The sequence below is a fragment of the Rhinoderma darwinii genome, chromosome 4 (genome assembly GCF_050947455.1).
Source record: "Rhinoderma darwinii isolate aRhiDar2 chromosome 4, aRhiDar2.hap1, whole genome shotgun sequence".
NCBI classification, from domain to species: Eukaryota; Metazoa; Chordata; class Amphibia; order Anura; family Rhinodermatidae; genus Rhinoderma; species Rhinoderma darwinii.
The window spans coordinates 19,347,397-19,368,363 of NC_134690.1; the positions used below are offsets into that span (position 1 = coordinate 19,347,397).

At 47.8% G+C, this 20,967-nt stretch overlaps 1 protein-coding gene across 2 annotated transcripts in view; it reads left to right on the forward strand.

The window, feature by feature from the left end:
* The first annotated feature begins 6,293 nt into the window (after positions 1-6,293).
* The window catches only part of TRAM2 (translocation associated membrane protein 2), a 42,602-nt gene continuing 27,928 nt past the window's right edge, over positions 6,294-20,967 (forward strand). Inside the window, exon 1 of one of the 2 annotated variants that reach the window (XM_075860887.1) lies at positions 6,294-6,464. In XM_075860887.1, the coding sequence (XP_075717002.1) occupies positions 6,348-6,464 (117 nt within the window). In that variant the 5' untranslated portion in view covers positions 6,294-6,347. The remainder of the gene's footprint in view (positions 6,465-20,967) is intronic. The other variant, XM_075860888.1, reaches the window with a different exon arrangement.

Genomic DNA, 20,967 nt, shown 5'->3' on the forward strand with positions numbered 1-20,967 from the left:
TTGAGCCCAGCCAGCCCTATATGCTGCCCACGTAGAACTCGCCAAAGATCGCTCAATTAACGCGTCTGCTCCAGAGAAACCAACTCCCAAAGATGATCCGGGCACACCTTGCCGATCCGATCTGCTGCCGGTGCCAACTGACGAAAACGATCCCACTGCGAGCGAGAAAGAGCATCAGCAACACAATTCTCAACCCCCGGTACATGCACCGCCACCACCCAAGCATTCAATGACAAACAAACTAGCACCAAATGCCGCAACAGTTGAACCACCGGAGGAGACGACGCCGAAATATTATTAATAGCCAATACCACCCCAAGGTTGTCGCAGTGAAAACGGATCTTCTTATCCCTGAGCCTATCCCCCCAAATGGTTACAGCGACCACGATAGGAAATAGCTCGAGTAGGGCCACGTTTTTTGTTAGACCGTGTTCAATCCAGCTAGCAGGCCAACTCCCAGCACACCACTGTCCCCCACAATATGCACCAAAACCGCCCCCTCCCGCGGCATCTGTAAACAAGTCCAAATCCACAGAATCAAAAACCCCAGCCATCCAAAGGGACCGACCGTTGTATTGCCCCAAAAACCTATGCCACACTTCCAAGTCGGCCCGATGCTCTCCGCTCAGTCTCACAAAATGATGCGGTGCCAACACCCCAGCAGTGGCCGCCACCAAACTTCTACTAAACACCCTACCCATGGGCATGATCCGACATGCGAAGTTCAACTTCCCTAATACCGACTGCAGACTGCGTAACGTAACCTTTTTCAACCGAGACAACGCCCGAACCTCCGTATGCAGAGCCGTCAATTTGTCCTCCGGGAGCCTGTATTCCATCAAGACCAAGTCAATTTCAATACCTAAAAAACGAATGACCGTAACCGGCCCTTCCGTTTTCTCAGGAGCCAATGGGACCCCAAAATCTCGCATGACACCTTGTAAAGCATACAAAACATTGGCGCACACCCCCGAACCACCCGGGCCAACGCACCGAAAATCATCAAGGTAATGAATAACCGACTTTACACCTGCGACTTCCCGAATCACCCATTCCAAAAAAGAACTAAACGCCTCAAAATAGGCGCACGACAGGGAACAACCCATGGGCAAACAACGATCCACAAAAAATTCCCCTTCCCAAAAACAACCCAACAACCGTTGACTATCAGGATGAACCGGCAATAGCCTAAAAGCTGCCTCAATATCCGTTTTTGCTAACAAGGCACCAGCACCCGCCTCCTGAACCAAAACCACTGCCTTATCAAACGACGCGTACACCACTGAACACAAAACCGGATCAATCCCATCATTCACCGATGCCCCCGGGGAAAAGAAAGATGATGTATCAAACGAAACTTGTTCGACTCACGCTTAGGCACCACACCCAACGGGGAAACAACAAGATCAGCCACAGGTGGTTCTACAAAAGGTCCCCCCATGCGACCCAAGGTCACTTCTTTATGCAATTTATCCGACACCACCCCAGAGTGTTGATAAGTGGACAAAAGATTCCTACGAGTAACCGGAACCTCATAAGGAGGGGGAGGAATCACAAAACCTATGCGAAAACCATCTGCAAGCAACTGCGCCCCAGCCCTATCCGGATACCTACTTAGAAAGGGGGCCATCCTTTCCAACTTCACCAACGTCACCCCCTTGACCAGCTGAACCCCCTGCTCCACCTCCCTTCTTGCCTTTTCGCAGACATTTTGACGCCCCATGGGACGACCCGCTGCAATGGGAATACACTTGCTTGAACTTGCACGTGGCCCCAAATTTACATTGGCCGTCGTTAAAAACTGCCAGCAAAAACCGAGCTTGGAACCAGAACCCTGACCGGACTGTCCGACCTGCCCTGCAGACCTCCCGCTCCCTGGAAAGGACTGTCCCGGTTTAACTGGAGCGGTCACCCTCAACCACAACACAATGTCTTTCTGATCCCAATTGTTCATCATAACGCAGCCATGCCACCCCGCCGTACACCCGATGTGCCTCGCCGATTGCATCCATGTAACAAAAAAGAGCGGAACAATGCTACGGAGCCTTCTCCCCAACAACACTAGCCAATATTGCAAAAGCTTGCAGCCAATTCACAAACGTTTGCGGAATGAGTCTATAACGCCGACGCCCCTTATCTAAGTTGAATTTAGCCAAAGGAAGAAGAGAAAATATCTCCACATACTCATCCTTCCAAATGCGCTCACGCACCTCCTGTTTCAGATGTGCCCCCAACGGGCCCTCAAAACACGCATAGACCTCACCCCGCGCTCTATCATCCAACCGCACCCTGTCATCCTCCTGTATCCCCTCCGTCTGTACCGACACCGCCACAGCTCTATCTGGAGGCTGTCCTACCACCGCCGGCACCGCCGACCCCCCCCAAACCGCAACCGGGCCCGCTCCCACCAATACTGGGGCCTGCGACCCATCCAATTTTTTGACCAGCTCGCGCAAGCAACCCACTAGATCAGCTAAACCACTACCGCCCCCCCGGAATACCCGCCGATGGCCGCACTGCCCGACGCAACCCCTGCACCCCCCGACATGCAAGGAGTAGAAAAAGAGACAGAAGGAAAACACCCACCTGGCTGCTCAGGCGCTGTGATCCCGCCAGCCGGACACCCTTGAACACGCCGAGGCTCCTCAACCGCTCCTTCTTCCAACGCAACCATCATCCGCGACCGCTGCCCACACCCACAGTACGAGCACGGAGATCCTAGACCAGATTGTCCGGAAGGGCCGTCCTCTCTAGAAGCCCTGATGCAGATAGGGCCAGCCACCTGCTGTCCGGTACGCGGTATCCAAAGTTCCGACTGAATGCCACGGCCCACCGGACTCCCCGTTCCCCCTGCAGAAGGCCATGAAGCAGCCAGCCCCCTGATTGGCGCATCACCAGGCGGGGCTGCCGACGTCCCCGTCTCTTGCATCACTCTGGATGGTGGAGGGGTATTTGGGAAACCAGGATCCAACCCCCCTCTAACCGCCAAGCACCGCCGCGGCTGGGGATTTCTGCCAGGCTGGGGCCCCCGAGGGGATGCAGCTCTCCCTGGGGACCGGCCTGCAGCGACCCTGGAGGGGCTTCCCCTGCGGCGCCGTGCCAGCGGGATTTCTTCCGGGCTCAATCTAGCTGGGGGGCGGGCAAGCCGTGACCTGCGAACAGGCACGGCATCTGAGGAGCCGGCATCAGTGATAATCCCTTCACTAGCCGGAGGGCTGACAGCAGAGGACTGCCCAGCGCTAGATCCAACACTACAGGGGACGACAGGGAAGACACCGCCCCACCCCCCTCCCCGGAACCCACGCGATGCGAGCGCCGAGGCCCAGCTGTCGGCGGCACAGCCATCGCCACCAGCCTTGTCAACTCCGTTTCTAACCAGCCTGCATCCTGGAGTTCAGACGCCACCCGGAGCCGCTCCACAAGACCCTCAAAGGAAGACATCGCGGATGAAGACAGTAAGTTCCCCGACGCTGCAAACTGTTCAGTGTCACTGATCTGCTTGTTGATCTTCCCGCTGTCTCCCTCGTACTGAGGAAAACAGCGGGAAGCCGCGCTACACACCCCTTACTCCTCCCCAACCCCTCCCCGTCCCTCCCCTAACCGCCGCTACGATCCCATTAACTCCTTACTAACCCTTTCCCTCCTATCCTGTCATGGCGGCCTCCACTTATGTCTTGTCGGCGGCAGTGCGGCCGCTCCTTGATTGGATTAGATATAGGGCCCAGCAGACAGTATCACACATGATAGGATTAGATACAGTGGCTCAGCAGACAGTATCACACATGATAGGATTAGATACAGTGGCTCAGCAGACAGTATCACACATGATAGGATTAGATATAGGGCTCAGCTCGCTGACATTGCGGCTCCAGCGCTGGACCCAGGAAAGGTAAGACCTTATTCACAAGACAGGGTATCCCGGCCGTGTGGCGGCTGTTCATAAAAGGGCCGTCATACTGCCGCAGTAGGAACAATCGACCCCTTATGGGGCTAGTCATTTGACTGATTTTTTGACGGCCCAGGAAACCCGGCCGTCAAAAAATGGGACATGCCCTATTTTCGGCCGTTCACCCGGCCGCCCGGCTCTCATAGAAGTCTATGTGGCCGGTTAATACATGGCCATCACTTGAATGTGCTCCAAGTGACGGCCGTGTCTTCCGTCGCTCGCTCCTCCTTCTCCCCACAGTGCAAAGTGCATGTGAGGAGGAGGAGGAGGGTATTTTTTTTGCTCCCTGTAGGAGCGGAATCCCTAATCCCTGGCTCAGCTTCGGCAACACTGTGGCCGGGGATTGGGGATTCCGCTCAAGGAGAAGTCCCTGACTCCACTGTGTCCATATATGGACACAGTGACGTCAGGGGACTTCTGAAGCGGAATCCCCGGCAATGTGGCCGGGGATTCGGCCCCAGTAGAAGTCCCTGCTTCACTGTCCATATATGGACAGTGAAGTGAGGGACTTCTCCTGGAGCCGTCCCCTACAGGAAAGTAGGGGGGAGGGGTGCCATATATGTGGTGTGACTATGTACAAGGGGGCTGTGTAGCATTTCCTACAGGGGGGCTGTGTGGAATTGCTTACACGGGGGCTGTGTGGCATTACCTACAGGGGTGCTGTGTGGCACTATCTACAGGGGGGGCTGTGTGGCACTACCTACAAGGGGGGCTGTGTGGCACTACCTACAAGGGGGTCTGTGTGGCACTACCTACATGGGGGCTGTGTGGCATTACCTACATGGGGGCTGTGGTAGTATCTACAGAGGAAAGTGTGTGGCAAAAAATTTACAAATGAAATTCATCCGATTTTAAAACGGACAGGGAAAAAAACGGATGCAAAACGGCTGGGAAAACATCCCAAAACTGCCGTTTTTATCGGCCGACACTCGGATCCTGTCGTGTGAATAAGGCCTGAGGCGGGATTCACACGACTGGGTCGTTCCCGAGCCCGAGTGTCGGCCGGTAAAATCGGCCATTTTGCCCGGCCAGTTTGCATTAAGTTTTGCATCCGTGCCGGGCCGATCCGGACAGTGACATCAGCGGCAACTCCTGAAGGGGTATCCCCATGTGTTCGGGGATTCCGCTTCAGGAGTTTCCCCTGATGTCACTGCCCAGATATGGACAGAGACATCAAGCGCTCTGTCTAGGAGCGGAAAACCCATGAAAACACGGGGATTCCGCTCCTTCAAGGAGCTAAAGTGCGGCTAGCACATAGCAGAGCGGGGAGATACCTCCCCGCTCTGCTATAGTGGCGTCTCTACAGTAGTAGCAGCCGCAGCAACAGCAGCAGCTGCAGCTGCTAGCGGCGCCATCGAAGGTGTCGCCGGGCCAGGGTGCTTTTCAAGCAGGGGAAGGGAGCCAGCGCAGCGCTCCCTTCCACCTGCTGTACACCCCGGCCCTGCCACACAGTGTACAGCGATGCCATTCGTCAGAATGGCATCAACTCCTCCTCCTCACATGCACTCTGCGCTGTGAGGAGGAGGAGATAGAGCGCAAGCGCGGGAAAACCCGGCCATCACTCGAAACACATCCCGGTGATGGCCGTGTATTACCCGGCCCCATAGACTTCTATGGTACCCGGGCGAAGATAGAGCATGTCCTATTTTTTGACGGCCGGTTTTCCCGGCCGTCAAAAAATCGGTCGTGTGAATAGCCCCATTAGGGGTCTATTATTCCTAATGCAGCCGGGTGCCGGCCGATTTATGAACGGCCGGCACCCGGCCGGGAAACCCTGCCGTGTGAATGAGGCCTGAGAATAATAATTGTTTTGCTTTTTTATGTGTTACTAATTTTTTTGTGTTTGTTTTTTTACAGGCTCGGATTCGAGGACTACTTTACGGCTTTTTTTTATTCTCAATAAAATATTTTTTCTGCGTATTTGTATTTTCTTTTAAACTTCATTACAACCGCCTTATTAATAGCTGATGACTGATTGACAGCATCCATTACTAAGGCTAGATCTATCTATCTATCTATCTATCTATCTATCTATCTATCTATCTATCTATCTATCTATCTATCTATCTATCTATCTATCTATCTATCTATCTATCTATCTATCTATCTAATCTATCTCCTCAAAAGTAGATTTGACATGAAATACCTTCCAGTCCCCATAAGTGACACTTTGGAATCGTTTAGTCACATGACGTGTGCGGGGAATGTCAGGAGAGGCCGGGGCAGGAAGGGTTAAGGAGGGGGGGGCCTGGCTGCGGGAGGAGGAAGAGGAGGAGAGGTTTCCCGTCTGCTGCTACTTGTTACATTGTATCCTCCTCATCCTCAGTGAGGGGGAGAGTGGAGGAAGGGTGGAGAGCCGGAGAGGAGCAGGGAGGGGGGGCGCGCAGATTCCTGGGACGTTATGGCTTTCAGAAGGAGGAAAAGTTACCCCATCTTCAGCCAGGAGTTTGTCATCCACAATCATGCAGACATCGGCTTCTTCTTCGTCCTGTGCGTCCTCATCGGGCTCATGTTTGAGGTAGGAGGCTCCCTGTGCCCCCCGATGACCCCATGCTCCCCTCCTGCACCCTCTGGGTGTGGGGGTTTTGGGGTGATGATTGCCCGGGGACTATTGGCTGCAGAACGTTGCAGATCTCAGTTGTTACTTTGTATCCAGCGTGTTAACCCTTTAGTGGTGATTAATATTCATAGGAGCATTGCTGAGGTGTCCAGCCTGCACTTCTATGAGATTGTATTTACCCCCTCCGGTTATTGTCTCCCCCTGGTGGTGGAGTATGCATACTTTCACTTTAGTTCTAGACACCTACATTGCCACATATATCTCACCTGGCCCTTTAAGAAACTTCTTAACCCTTGAGGGGAGTTTGCTGATGTGTCCCTCTTATCTGTGACTCAATGGCCCCCTCTCTTGGTTGGGTATATTACTGTAGACTGTATCTACAGGCTCAGGGTCTTTATCCTCTTTAGGAAGTTTATTAACCCCTTGGGGGTCGTTTACATTCCTGTGAGCATTGCTGATGTGTCCACTTAACTTTTCTACCTCTTCATCCTATGACTCCACAGCACCACCTGGTGGTGGGGTATGACCATAATGACTTGTTTATAATATCAGTCTTGGCTGTGAAAAATATTTATTTATTTGGTTATTTTTATAAACGACTGCCATGATAGGGTTAACTCCCATTATTTGCATACGTATGGAGGAATTTAACCCTCTCACTTCTGGCTCAGACAATCCTATGTGTCTGCTTTTAGCTTTGTGTCCCTGCACCACCCCAGATAAGACCCCGGCCAAGCAGACAATGGGGGGGCGCCATGTCATAGTAGGAACATGTGGGCTGCTGGTGTCTATAGGGTTGAAACGTACAACTTCTGTGGGACTACAAATCTCAGCATGTCCTATCAACCATAAGCTTGGCTAGGGGAGGGGGTGCATGGGACTTTAATTTGGGGGTCACGTTTACATAGTATCAGGTCTATGTAGAGCAGTATTGATACTGACACCTTCTTACCAGAAATCTTATTATTTTTTTCTTTATTGAGACCCTTTTTTTTTTCCTTTCCAAGATACAGCGCCACTCTTGTCCAGTGGTTGTGTCTGGTATTGCAGCTCTGCCTTATTTGGGGCTGAGATACAATACTAGACACGGGACAAGAGTGGCGCTGTATCAGGGGATGGGGGGGGACGCTTCCAGCTAATTTCATACAACCCCTTTATAATCGTGTATACTCAACCTAACATTCGCTAGACGTCCGAGCGCCCCTTGTTAAATAGCTTGGAAGAGATGAATAAAACATTGCCGCTTTCTCCAAGGAACAGCGCCACTCTTGTCTGTGGTCTGACATTGTCTAGTATTCACGTGAATGTGTCTAAGTTGCAATACCAAACACAACCTGCAGACAGTAGTGGCGCTGTTTTTGGAAGAAAGCAGCCATGATTTTCTAATGTCATACAACCTCATTTATACACATTTGATGGAGGAGGGAGTGATGAGCTGCTGCTGCAGGACATCTCACTAGAAAGAAGAGAATCGAGAGAAAATACAACCCAACATGGCCGGTTGTGTCTGCCGGTGACCTAACGCATAACCGTCCTGGGCCCCAATTCAAAATCTATTGCAGGGCCCTTTAACCATCAGTGACCGTTTTTCTTAAAGGGCCGGCGATCGCCCTCTGACACAAGTTCTGCGATTCCCCTCTGACAACCTTATTCCTTCTTGTGCCAGTTGTCCCGCTGCCAGAGACCAAATCTTTCCCTCCAGGCTGAAGTTTCATGGGTGAAGTTCATGAGTCACATTCAGGTGTTTTGTGTCTAGACTCCGTACAGCGAAGATTTCTGTATGAAGAATTAAACGGCTGTAATTTCCCGTGATCCTTCCATTGAACGAACGAGAAACGATCCGACCATTCTAGACAATGAGGCTGCATTAACTGACACAGCGCCATCCTTGTGCTTATGGCTGTGTCCGGTACTGCAGCTTTACTTGAACGAGACTGACCTGCAGCCGCACGACATCCACCAATCACAGGTTAGGCCATCTACGCCTGGTCCTGAAAAGCCCCTTTATTGTATGTGGCGCACACACTGAAGAATTTCCATCCGGATTTTCTGTCCAAAAACTCCACCGCAAATTTCGGTAGCAGCAAAGTGGATGAGATTGGAACAAATGGCGCGGAAATTGACCTGTGGCGCAGATTCTCAATCTCCAACGTGTCGTCTTCTCTTTCATAAACGCTGCGGAATATCCGCGTGAAAAAATCCGGACAGCGCTTGTAGGGTTACGTCATAACCGGGAAGGGGAAGCCGGTGAGCCCGCTCCATACTCTGCAGGTGTCGGTTGTATGTTACAGCCGACACTTCAATGCAATGGCCGGGATCACAGATCACTCCGATCCCGCTCGTTTAACGACTAAGATGCCACAGTCTATAGCGTCCAAGGCATCTAAGCCGCTAGAAAGGGGATGCGGCCGCTTCTGACTTCCCATCGGACCCCTGTGAGGCAATCGCTGGGTGCCTATTGTTGTCATGGCAACCTGGGGGTTTAATGAAGGCCCCCCCCCCCCTCCCGGTCTGCCATCCTTCTGCTCCTATTAGGGTATGTTCATACGGCTTATTTTCGGCTGTTTTTCTGGTCGGAAACGGCTGGAGAATCCGAAGCCGAACGCCTCAAAACATCTGCCCGTTGATTTCAATGGGAAATATGGCGTTCTGTTCAGACGGGGCGTTTTTTTTACGCTGCCTTTTTGAAAAACTGCCGCGTTAAAAAAGGCCCGCGAAGAAGAAGCGCATGTCACTTCTTGAGACGTTTTTCATTGACTCAATGGAAAAAACAGCTTCAAAAACGCAAGTTATTAAAAAACGGCTGAAAATCAGGAGCTGCGTTCCCTTGAAACGACCCTCAGGGGACTAATGCACAAAGTAACAAAATGTTACCACTAAAAACTACAGCTCGCCCCGCAAAAAATAAGCCCTCACACCGCTCAATCAGCCGAAAAATAAAAAAGTTCTGGCTCTCCGAAAACAGCGACGCAAAATTTTTATTTTTATTTTAACAATTTAGTGTTTTCTTTGTAGAACTTTGTAAAAATAGATATAAATTTGGTTTTGCCGTAATCGCATTGACCAACAGAATATCTTTAACTTGTCATTCTTACCGCACGCGGAACGCTGTAAAAACTGAACCCGTAAAACAATGGTGGAATTGCTGTGTTTTTTTTTTTTGTTTTTTTTTACCCATTTCACCCAGCAAATAATTTTTCTTCCAGTTTCCCGGTACGTTCTGTGGTACCGTTAAAAACTACAACTCCTCCCGCAAAAAAACAAACCCTCATGCGGCTACATTGACGAAAAAAAAAAAAGTTATGGCTTTTTGGGGGAGGGGAGGAAAATGCAAAAAAAAAAATGGCTGCGGCAAGCGGCTAATCACTGAATAGTGAATATTTCTGCATGATTCCTATAAACTTTATTTCAACTTCTCACCAAGAACTTTGCTTGCTGTAAATGAATGAAAACCCACTCATTAAGGCCTCATGCACCCGACCGTAGTGGTGTACATGGGCCGTGATTTGCGGCTCGGACGGCCGTGGGGTGTCACCCGTGGCCGCCTGCAAATCGTGGGCCGTGTGCATTAATTTCAATGAGCCTGGACCGTAAAATACGGCCGTAATAAGACATGTCCTATCTTTTTGCGGCCAGGCTCCCGGTCGTGTGCATGGGCCCATTGGAATGAATGGGGGCACAATTCACCCGCAGGTTTGTGGGTGACTTGTGGCCGCAAAAATAAGTTTGCATGAGGCCTAACACCACAGGGGCTATAAAACCGATCTGATGATGTCCTGCTGACACAGGTGCAGGGTTCGTTACAAGAGAGCTGCAACCACAACGTATTTTCCCCACAAGTTTCAGTATGAGGGGCAGCACGTAGATTTGTATGAAGGCGCAGCTGCGTCTCAGAAGGAAAGTGCCCGGTTTCGAGGGGCCGTGTGTTGCTCGTCTCTCCTGATTTTCAGTGGCAGAATTTTCTGCAGCGTGTATCGGGGGCCTCAGGCCGGGTTCCCACGTAGCGTAAACGCTGTGGAATTTCCGCAACGGAATTCTGTGTGGAAATTCTTCTGCGTTTACAGTAGCAGCAAAGTGGATGAGATTAAGGAAATCCTGTGCCCGCGCTGAGGAAAAAAACCTGCAGCGTAAACGTTAATAAATTGACCTGCGGTGCGGAATTTAATTCCGCAGCATGTCAATTTATGCTGCGTTTTTGTTCATTTTCTGGTGCGGGTTTTCCCCCATTGAATTCAATGGGGGTGCAAAACCTGTAACGGAAAGCCAAGTGTTGCGAGTTTTGCAGTGTAATCGCTGCGATTACGCCGAAAAAATCGCAACCACGGAAAAAAAACGAAAACCGTATATTTACCTAGAACTCTGCCCTCCTTCCTGTAGTCCGGCCTCCGACGATGACGTTTCATCCCATGTGACCACTGCAGCCGTTTACTGGCTGCAGCGTCGTATGGCCTGCGACGTCATCGTAGGAGGCCGGACTACGGGCAGAGAAGAGGGAGGGGGTAAGTATCGACTGTTTTTTTGTTTTGCTTTACGCAGCAGCAATTCCATCTGACAAACGGCACCGCAAAGGTGTTTTTTTTTTTTTTTTTTTCGGCTAAAGGTGCTGCGGTTTCCAGGTCGGCTACGCTGCTCAGTTTTTACGCAGCGTATCCAAACTGTGGGAGCCCGACCTTAAGGTTGGGAACACACAGGACGGATACGCTGCGTAAAAGTACAAAGCGTATCAGTCCTAGAAACCTCAGAGAATTCCACTCGAAAAATCGCACCAAATCCTGCAGTAATAAAAAAAAGTTCATACTTACCCCCGGCCGTAATCCATGGTGACGCGTCCCTCTATTCTGAACGCAGCCCGGCCTCCTGGGATGACGCTGTAGTCCGTGTGTAGTCCATGGGCCTGTGATTGACACGTTGCGTGGGCGCAAACATCTGTTCTTCTTGGCAAATTTACTTCATAAATAGGACTACAAAATTTGCTGCAACATTCTGGCGCGTTTTACGACTAGGTCGAGGCTGAATCACATTAGTAAGTCGGCCTCGCTGTCGTGCTTCTTTCTGTAGTAATTCCAGTTACTTGGTCTCTGATACAGGAGATAAAACCATGGCTAGACTGACGCTGCTGTGGAACTGCTTAGGGGTATGTTCACATGGGGCCGGTTTTTTCCAGACATCGGATTCATGAACCTGCTGCACAAATGGATTTCCAGTCTCAGGAATTTCTGCAACAAAATGTGCTGAGCATAAGTATTCCCAAACTCTGGCCCCCCCTCTCTGGCAGGTACTGTATACTGGGCTGACCCCCCCCCCCCCCCTCTCTGGCAGGCACTGTATACTGGGCTGACCACCCCCCCCTCTCTGGCAGGCACTGTATGTAGGGGTGGCCCCCCTCTCTGGCAGGCACTGTATGTAGGGGTGGCCCCCCTCTCTGGCAGGCACTGTATGTAGGGGTGGCCCCCCTCTCTGGCAGGCACTGTATACTGAGCTGACCCCCCCCCCCCCCTCCTCTCTTGCAGAATGCTTTACGTGTGGATTTTCTGTGACTATTATCCATCCCATTGATTTCAATTAGAAGAAAACCAACACACAAATATGTACAAAATAACTTGTGGCATGTTCCATTGCATGCGTATTACGTAGGCACAAAACTATAAGGCCGAATTCAGGCGACCGTGGTATATGTTCGTGGGACGGCTGTTAAAACAACGTTGGTCACACGGACGCATTTATTTCAATGGGGCCGTTCACATGGCCGTTGTTTCAACAGACCGTGTGAAGGGTCCGTTGAAAAATAGATCATGTCCTATTTTCTTCCGTTTTCACGGATCCCTCAAAGACTCAAGTCTATGGGGATCCGTGAAATCGGGCCCCGCACGGGGGCAACTTAGACCTATTCGGCCTAAGGATGGGGCTCTGTGATCTAAAGCCTGAGTGCACAAATCTAGTCCTATCATCTGAGCTCCCACAATGCCCTGCACTTGGTTAACCGCAAACCAACAGAAATGATACTTCTGCTTTGGATGTGACTAGAGAAGGAGTCGTGATCAAGGCTGAGATAAGATAAAGTAATGTTACAGTTGTAACATGTTATACCCCGGGCCGTCGTGTTGCGGTGCGTATTGACCTCCTGCTGGACCGGCATCCACCATTTGATGTGTTTTTATAAGCACCAGTCTGGAAATTTCCTGTGACTTTAGAGGAGAAGATTATCTGGAGGTCACTTGTAATAAACAACCGGGCTGGGAAGCATTGACCGCTGGGAGTGATGTAACACGCGGCGGACGCTGGTCGTGGCTGATACATTGTACACGTAGCGTAGTCCCCGGTATAACTAATAATTATCTCCAGTCCTCAGACCATTTCTGCAGGAAGTTCTGCAATCGATGTTGCGACAGACTTCACCGGTAACACGTCCGTCCTGACCGTGAGCTTTGGTTTAGTTATTACTGTATAGTGTAAATATCTCCTGAAATGTCAGAATATTTTTGTATCAGTTTAAAAAAAAAAAAAAAAAAAAAAAAAAAAATTTTTTTTCTTTTTATGCACCTTGGACCTAGGTTTTTTTTTTTTATTTTTATTTTTAGCTTTATTTATGCTACTTCTTCTTCTTCTTCTTCTTCTTCTTCTTTTTTTTTTTTTTTTTTTTATGCTATTAAAATCACCCATGTAGCATAGCACTTCTCTGGATTCTACGCTTCTTTTTGACGAGTGCCCACGATTATGTTCGGTATGAATGAGGAAATATAAAAATTTTTGAAAAAATGATTCCGCTCCCATCATCCAGCCTCTCATCCTGCTTGGAGAAGAAGGAATAAAGCCGTCCTCTCAGTTTCCTCCTCTCCCTGCAGGAAGTTAAGGGCAGCTCTGTGTGCGCCTCCAGCTTCTGCCAAAATATGACTGGAATGTGTCTCCGAGGGGAGGGCGAGAATTTTTTTTTATTTTTGCCTGCAGTTCGGGGGTTTGGGTTTGAGAGACTGCAGTGTCTGAAACAACCCGGCTCTTGTACACCTGGCGTATGGTGGAAACCTGCTCCCCTATTCATGGCCTTAAATGGTCGGATTCTTTAAAAAAAAAAAAAAAAAAAATTCCCCTTCTGCATGCCACGTTTCCAAAACTGGATGGATTAAAACCAGAGAGGGAGGGGGGGGGGGGGTGACAGAAAATAAAAATGTCTTTATGGAATAACACCCGGCCTTCTGCTCTCTAGAAGTGAAAAACGTATTTCCTCCTCGGGACATAACCGAAACATGAACCACGGAACACACGTCAGTGCTGATCGTTCTCGAAACAGAAAAATATTTATGTAAATGTTTCTTTAAAAAAAGATTTATATAAAAAAAAAAAAAAATCACAATGAAATTCTCAGTATTTAAAAATTCAAATTGATTTATTATAATTTTTCTTTATTTTAACCCTTTAGTAACTTGCCTCTTTTGGACCTTTTTATTTATTTAGTTCCGTTTTTATGATCGTTGCATTTCAAAAGCCGTAACTTTTTTATTTTCCGTAGATTTGGCCGTGTGAGGGTTTTGTTTTATTTCTTAAAGGCACCATTTTGGGGTGAATATAATTTATTAACTCGAACTTTTTTGGGGGGTTAATGGAAAAAAAAAACGGAAATGCCGCCATTTATTTTTTACGTTTTTTTAAATTGACCCCAATTACCGTGTGGTATAAATAACATAATCACTTTATTCTGCGGATTGTTATGATTACGTCGTTCCAAATTTTATATATATTTTTTTTTTTATCTTTTGTTTTTACACCATAAAAAAAATCTTCTTTTCCAAAAACGCAACGCGCGTGATTTTCACGCGCCTCGCACGGACCTATGTTAGTCTATGGGGCCGTTCAGACAGTCAGTGATTTTTGTGCAGCATGTGTCCGCCGCGTAAAACTCCCGACATGTCCTATATTTGTGCGTTGGTCGCGCATCACGCACCCATTGAAATCAATGGGTGCGTAAAAATCACGCGCAGCACACGGAAGAACTTGTAAAACTTTCTTACTTATTTGTTGTTTTTTTTTGTGTGTTGTGTTTTGTTTTTTTTTATGAAAAAAAAAAAAAAAATGCATTTTGTAAGGGGAAAAATTGGGTTTTTCATTTAAAAAAAAATAAATATTTATTATAAACTTTATTTAAACTTTTTATTTTTTTTATTAGTCCCACTAGGGGACTTCATTATGTGATTGCTTTTATAATGCACTGCAATACTTCTGTATTACTGCCTGTCAGTACGGACAGGCATCTGTTAGGCCATTAACTAGAGGCAGACCTGGGGGCCTTTGTTAGGCCCCAGCCTGCCATAGAAGTCATCGGCAGCACCGGGTGCCGGTGCGGTGAGAGAGGGAGCTCCCTGCAAAGCCACTCAGATGCGGCACTCACTATTTAGCGCCGCATCTAAGGGGTAAACTGGCGGATTTCGATCTGCTCTATGAATTTGGAAACCGTGTAGCTCAGAAAGGTTTTTCAGGAAGTGGCCGGGAGTCAGAGGGAGCAGAAAAAGGTGCAACGGGGTTTAGGGAGTCCCGTTCTAGAGAAAGGTGCCGGTCCCAGAGGTGGGGCCCGCACCTATCTGACATTTATGACCTATCCTGTGGATATGTCCTAAATGTCTCTCCTTTAAGGATCCGTAGCGCCCGGATCTGTAATATAAGCTGCGTGGTAATTGATGGTGCTACTAGAATTGCTGGTGTAATGTAGAACATATGGCGGCGCTCATGCTTCGTTGGAGACTGATGATTACACTACTGGGCTCAACATGAACAAGAGGAGCTCCGTGTCCCGCATTAATAGCAGTGATTTTTCTTTTTTAAAATGGGAAAAGAGATTGCTCACAATCACACCGCTTTTTTAAATTGTGGTCCTAAAAATCGCCCCTGTAGCTGAGGCCTCGTGCACACGGCCGTGCCCGTAATCACGGCCCGCGATTGCTGGAAAGGCCAGCCGCAGCCCGCGTTTTCGTGTTGTTCTCCAAGACTAAGTATGGGAGCACGGCCCGTAAAATAAGAAAAATAGGACATGCTCCATAATTCCCAACACAGTCCTACGGTACAGACACACCCGTAGCAATACCGAAAGGTGTCCGCGGCCACTAGAACTGAATGGGTCCCTAATTACCAAGATTTTTTACGGTCGTGTGCATGGGGCCTCAGGCCACGTAAGAAAATTGTTGGCCAAACCTGCCGAGTATCTTATGTGTATAGGGGCCTCCCGATGGCAGATGTCGTCTACAAATTGCAACATAACCGTTCCTGTGGGAAAGGTGTCAGGCGGCGTCTTATTCCCCCTCCCGTCATTGAAATAAACATGGCCGGTGCATGTTTGTGGTGAAGTTGGGTCAAATACATCTTCTCTCTCTCATCTGCAGGACTTCTCCCGTGCTGCACTCCTGCTGTCAAACTCAATTGCTGCCCCAGACCATTACAGTTTGTCCTAAGGGTTAGTTCACACGGAGGTTTTTTTTTTTTTTTTTAGCTGATTTTGACGCGGGAACCGCGCCTGATCAGCGCCAAAAAATGTCAGAACCTGACTCCCATTGATTTCAACGGAGGCGGTTTTTTTTCCACGGTGACTTTTAGCAGCTCACTGGTTGGTCATCTGACCTCCAATTAGAAATGGGAGTCAGAGAAAGCGTTTTTTGCCCACGGCGCTCAATGGCCGCAGGCAAAAAGCGCTGCGAAGACCACAGCAGGAAATTGCAGGCAGGTCAAAATCTGCCTCAAAATTCCTGAAGGAATGGCGTCATCAGCGGTGGATGTCGGCTGTATGTTACAGCTGACATCCACCTGTAACGGCAGGAACTGGAGCTAGCTCCGATCCCTGCCATTAACCCCTTTAGATGCGGCGATGAACAGCGATCGCTGCATATTAGAGGTTGCTAGCAGATGGGCAGCCCTGACGCTGCCGACTGCTGCTATGGCAACAGGAGGCCTAACAATGGCCTCCTGCCCTGCCGTTACGGAAGCCGATTAGGCCCCACCGGGAAGCGAAGCCTGATCGGCATTCTGTCAGTGAATGACTGACAGATTTAATACATTGCACTACATAGTGCAATATATTAGAAAATAAAATAGGACCGTTGGACCTTCAAGTCCCCTAGTGGGACTTAAAAAAAAGATTTTCTGTCGACAGCTGTATGAGGACTTTTTTTTTTTGCGATATAAGTTGTATTTTCCAATAGCACCATTTTGGGGGACATTTTAATTTTTGGTACCATTTTGGGGTATATGGGACTTATTCAAAAACTTTTTGGTATTTATTCTTTGGCAGTAGAAAAAAATAGCATTTCTGCATTCTTTTTTTTATTTATGGCATTCACCTTGTGGTTCAAATAACATTTAAATTGTCATTACGATTGCGGTGATACCGTGTGTGTGTGTGTGTTTGTTTTTTTTTATTCGCGATGGAACGAAACTTTGATCGTGACCGTAAGATCAGAAACCAGGCTGTCATAAGACGGTCACCCATGCAGGACTTAGACCAGCCCGCCTTGAAAAGCAGGACAATGTCACGTAGCCATACTGCATGGCCCGTACAAAACCTGACCTGGTCACAGATATCTCCACTCCACCCTTTCCGTAGTTGCATCATTCTGCACTTTATTTTCGTGTGGACTTGTATACTGGATGGTGATTGGCTCATACAGCTTTATTTATATTACCATTTCAACGCAAGGGGCTGATATTCTGGACAAAATTAGCACGTTGCATCTATTGTCACTCCTCCCGTTCTATTTAGACTGTAAGCTCTTATGGACAGGGACCTCTCTCCCTTTTGTTAACTGTTCATTCGTATGTGTCGATTTATTTGTCATTTTACTTGTTCGTTACTTCCCCAATTGTAAAACACTAGAATATGTCCACGCTCTATAAATAAATATCAAGTCAATGTATGAAGAACTCATTTGCATACTTTTCCCAGGAAGCACTGCCTGTAAGACTCCTTATACCAGATCTCCACAAGCAATGTAAGAATACAGAGGAACCCACTCCAAAAAATTACTTTAGTGACTTCCCAGTTATATAGTTCTTAGAAGTGGGTAATGGGCTTGTCCAGTCCCTAAAATGTATGGTCTATCCTCAGGATAGGCCATTAATAGCTGATGGGTCTGACTTTCGGGACCCCTGCTGATCAGCTGTTTTCAAGGGGGTTGCTGCTTCCCCCTTTATTTCTGCTTGCTTGCTATGAATCGTTGACATAGATATAGCAGCGATTCACAGTTATTGAAAAGGCTGATGGACCCTGACCCGTCTTTTATTGATGATAAGGACAAAATGGTACTTTCTTGATCCCGCAGCACTCCGTGTTTCTAGGGTGAGTGAGTAGGCTTCCACGCCAACGTATACAAAATGTGAACTCCGCACTCCAAGTTATTATGCAATAAGTGATAATTTATTTCACATGTAGCGAACCGTAGTAATCCAAAAATAGGTTTAACGTTTCGGTCTATAAGAAGTTCGAATGTATAGACCGAAACGTTAAACCTATTTTTTGATTACTACTTTTCGCTTTATGTGGAATAAAATATTGCTTATTGCATAATACCTTGGAGTGCCGAGTTCCCATTTTTTATCCTAAGGACAAGCCATCAATTTTTAGGGACTGGACAACCCCTTTTATAGAGAACATTTCACCTCCCCATACATGTGCAGCATGTAATGGTCAGGGCTGCACAAACCCTGGGGCACTTTACATTTTTTTTTTCTACCTTCCTCCGTTATTTAGATATCGGTGCTGTTATATTTGGCGCCCGATATTTAAATAACCCCCTGAACAGTCAACGGGGCGTGTACTGGCAAGGGGGCGTGTTACTATGGCTGTGACACTGTCCAATCAGATATGGACAGTGTTACAGCAAGAGTGAGAAGAGAGAGTGTGAGCGAGCGCGTGCGCACTCTTTCACTCTTCAGCTTTGAAGATCAGTCTTCTGCCGAACTGGCAAGGGGGGCGTGTCACGGCTACGGACAGTGACACGCCCCCTTGCCAGTTCGGCAGACAAAGTACAAGACTGATCTCTCGCAAGAGCTGAGCGTGCGCATGCGCACTCTCCTCTCCACAGCTCTTACACTGTTCGTAGAAGTGACACGCCCCCCTTGCCAGTTCGACTGATCTTGAAAGCTGAAGAGTGAGAGCGCGTGTGCGCGCGCACACAGCAAGAGCGAGGATAGGGGAGAGAGTGTAACACTGTCCATATCTGATTGGACAGTGTCACAGCCATAGTAACACGCCCCCTTGCCAGTACACGCCCCATTGACCGTTCAGGGGGTTATTTAAATATCAGGTGCCAAATATAACGGCACCGATATCTAAACGGAGGAGGGTAGAAAAAAAAATGTAAAGTGCCCCAGGGTTTGTGCAGCCCTCCCCATTACATGGTGTGCTCCGCTGCACATGTATTGGGGAGGTGAAAGGTTCTCTTTAAATTAGTTTTAGTCCCAGCTATCAGTGGAGACTCCGACATTGACAGTTTGGATGGAACCAGAGGTCGGACCCCTCAGACATTTATGACCTAATTAACATGTCCTCTTTGGTGTATATTCAGATGTTCCACCCAACCTAAAAAAAATACTTTACTCCTTTTTATTTAAAAAAAAATTTTTTTGCAAATTTTTGGATGCATTGTCTACCTGGGTTCTGGCACCTGCCCAGCCCTGGAGTAGACACGAGAAGGGTTAAATGCAGGTTTTTAGAATGGACGTATTCAATTCATTTACCTCGAGGCTGGAATGTAGCAAGGACAATATCTTCTGGTCCCGCCTGTGAAAGTATCTAGTCCTTGGTAAAATGATCTTGTGAGAAGATTCACCCAGTGTTGTCTCGGACATTGTGTGTTGCTAAGCAAAGTAAAAAAAGACGCATTCAAGGAAATATGGTAAATATCGAAAGTGTCGTACGAGAGCGGATTCTTTGAGAAGTTTAATTTGACTGGAATGGGAAGGATTTCCCATCCGTTTGCGAAAACAGGTTTCAGAATTTGCAAGAACTAAAATTTGGAGGAGCCTAAAAATAGAGAAAATGAGTAACAGGAGGGACGTGTGTGTAACACTCATAAAGCTCTACTTCAGGCAGAATGTAAGACCTCATCGGTACGTGGAAGAGAATTTAAAGTGATGGTACGCGGTCATATGGGCCTATCAGATGATTTGGAACTTCCACTGATCACAGAAGTGGCTCCTTCTCCCAGAGACTCCTTGACTTTTAATGTAAAGGGCTGGTCGGGTTTGCCAGATTGGGAGCCACAATCTGTTCTGACCAATAGAGGGGCATCTCGAGCGGGGGCCTCCCTCTATGTTGTCCATATGAGTCAGACCAAGCATATATATATATATATATATATATATATATATATATATATATATATATATATATATATATAATATACACGCGCTGCAGCAGCATAGAGGAGATTATACAGCAGTAATGAGCAGTGTAGTAGTGAATCCAGCACTGGGATGAGATACAACACTTGCCTGCAGCTACTGCTCCCCCTCACCTATCTATAGACTTCTATGGGCAACAGTTTCTCTATCTCGGTCTCCTCCCTTCCCATAGACTTCTATCAGCAACATCTGTCTCTCCTCTCTTTTTCTGCTCCCTCCTCCTCTCTCCATAGACTTCTCTGTGCTGAAGCATCAGTGTCTTTGTGCTCCTGCCCCCCCCCCCCTGCGTCTGTGTGCCTCTCTCTATAGACTTATATTGTTTTTTTATCGGCTGCGACTGTCTTTCCCTGCTCTCCCCTTTTTCATAGATTTTCTAAGGGCTGCAGCTTGTCTTTCTTTTTCTTTCTTTTTTTCTTTCTTTCCCCTTCCCTCATCATGGACTTCAATGGGAAGGCAGTGAAGGCACACACACACACACACACACACTTTCTTCCGTCTGTCTCCTCTGCTCTGTAACTAGGGACTGATTTTTGCTTGACCTCAAAGGGTGGACCGCAAATTACAGGTAGTGAGACACCTAGTGGCAGTAACAGCACAGATTTTTCATGGTTAAAAAAAACAAAATAACATTTTAACAGTAAGTAAATTTCAAGGTTGATGTATATCATGTATACCATTAGATTAGCATACGTTGTTTGAAATTTAGTGTCCACTTAAAGGGTTAAAGTGATGCTGCAGTCCTCTTGGTGTTAGGTGGATCACATGGTGCTTTTACACCGCGTAGCTGCTCTCCCATTTTCCGTCTTGAGCACTGCGTATATGACCACCAAAAAAAATAAAAATTTGCATCCAGAATAACGACCCTCATAGTCTTGAAATAGGCCTAGCAAAAATCTTCCACGTCCAGAATGTCCCATTGACGACACCGTTTTCTTGCAGAAATCTGAAAATTTATTTTGTGCAAATACCTTGAGGCTCCAGTCGTAAGTGTGACGTAATCGGCATGTCTAACGAAGACTTCAATTACTTCTATAAATACTGCAAAACACTCCCACGCTCCTGGCGTTTACAAAAATAACTTTTT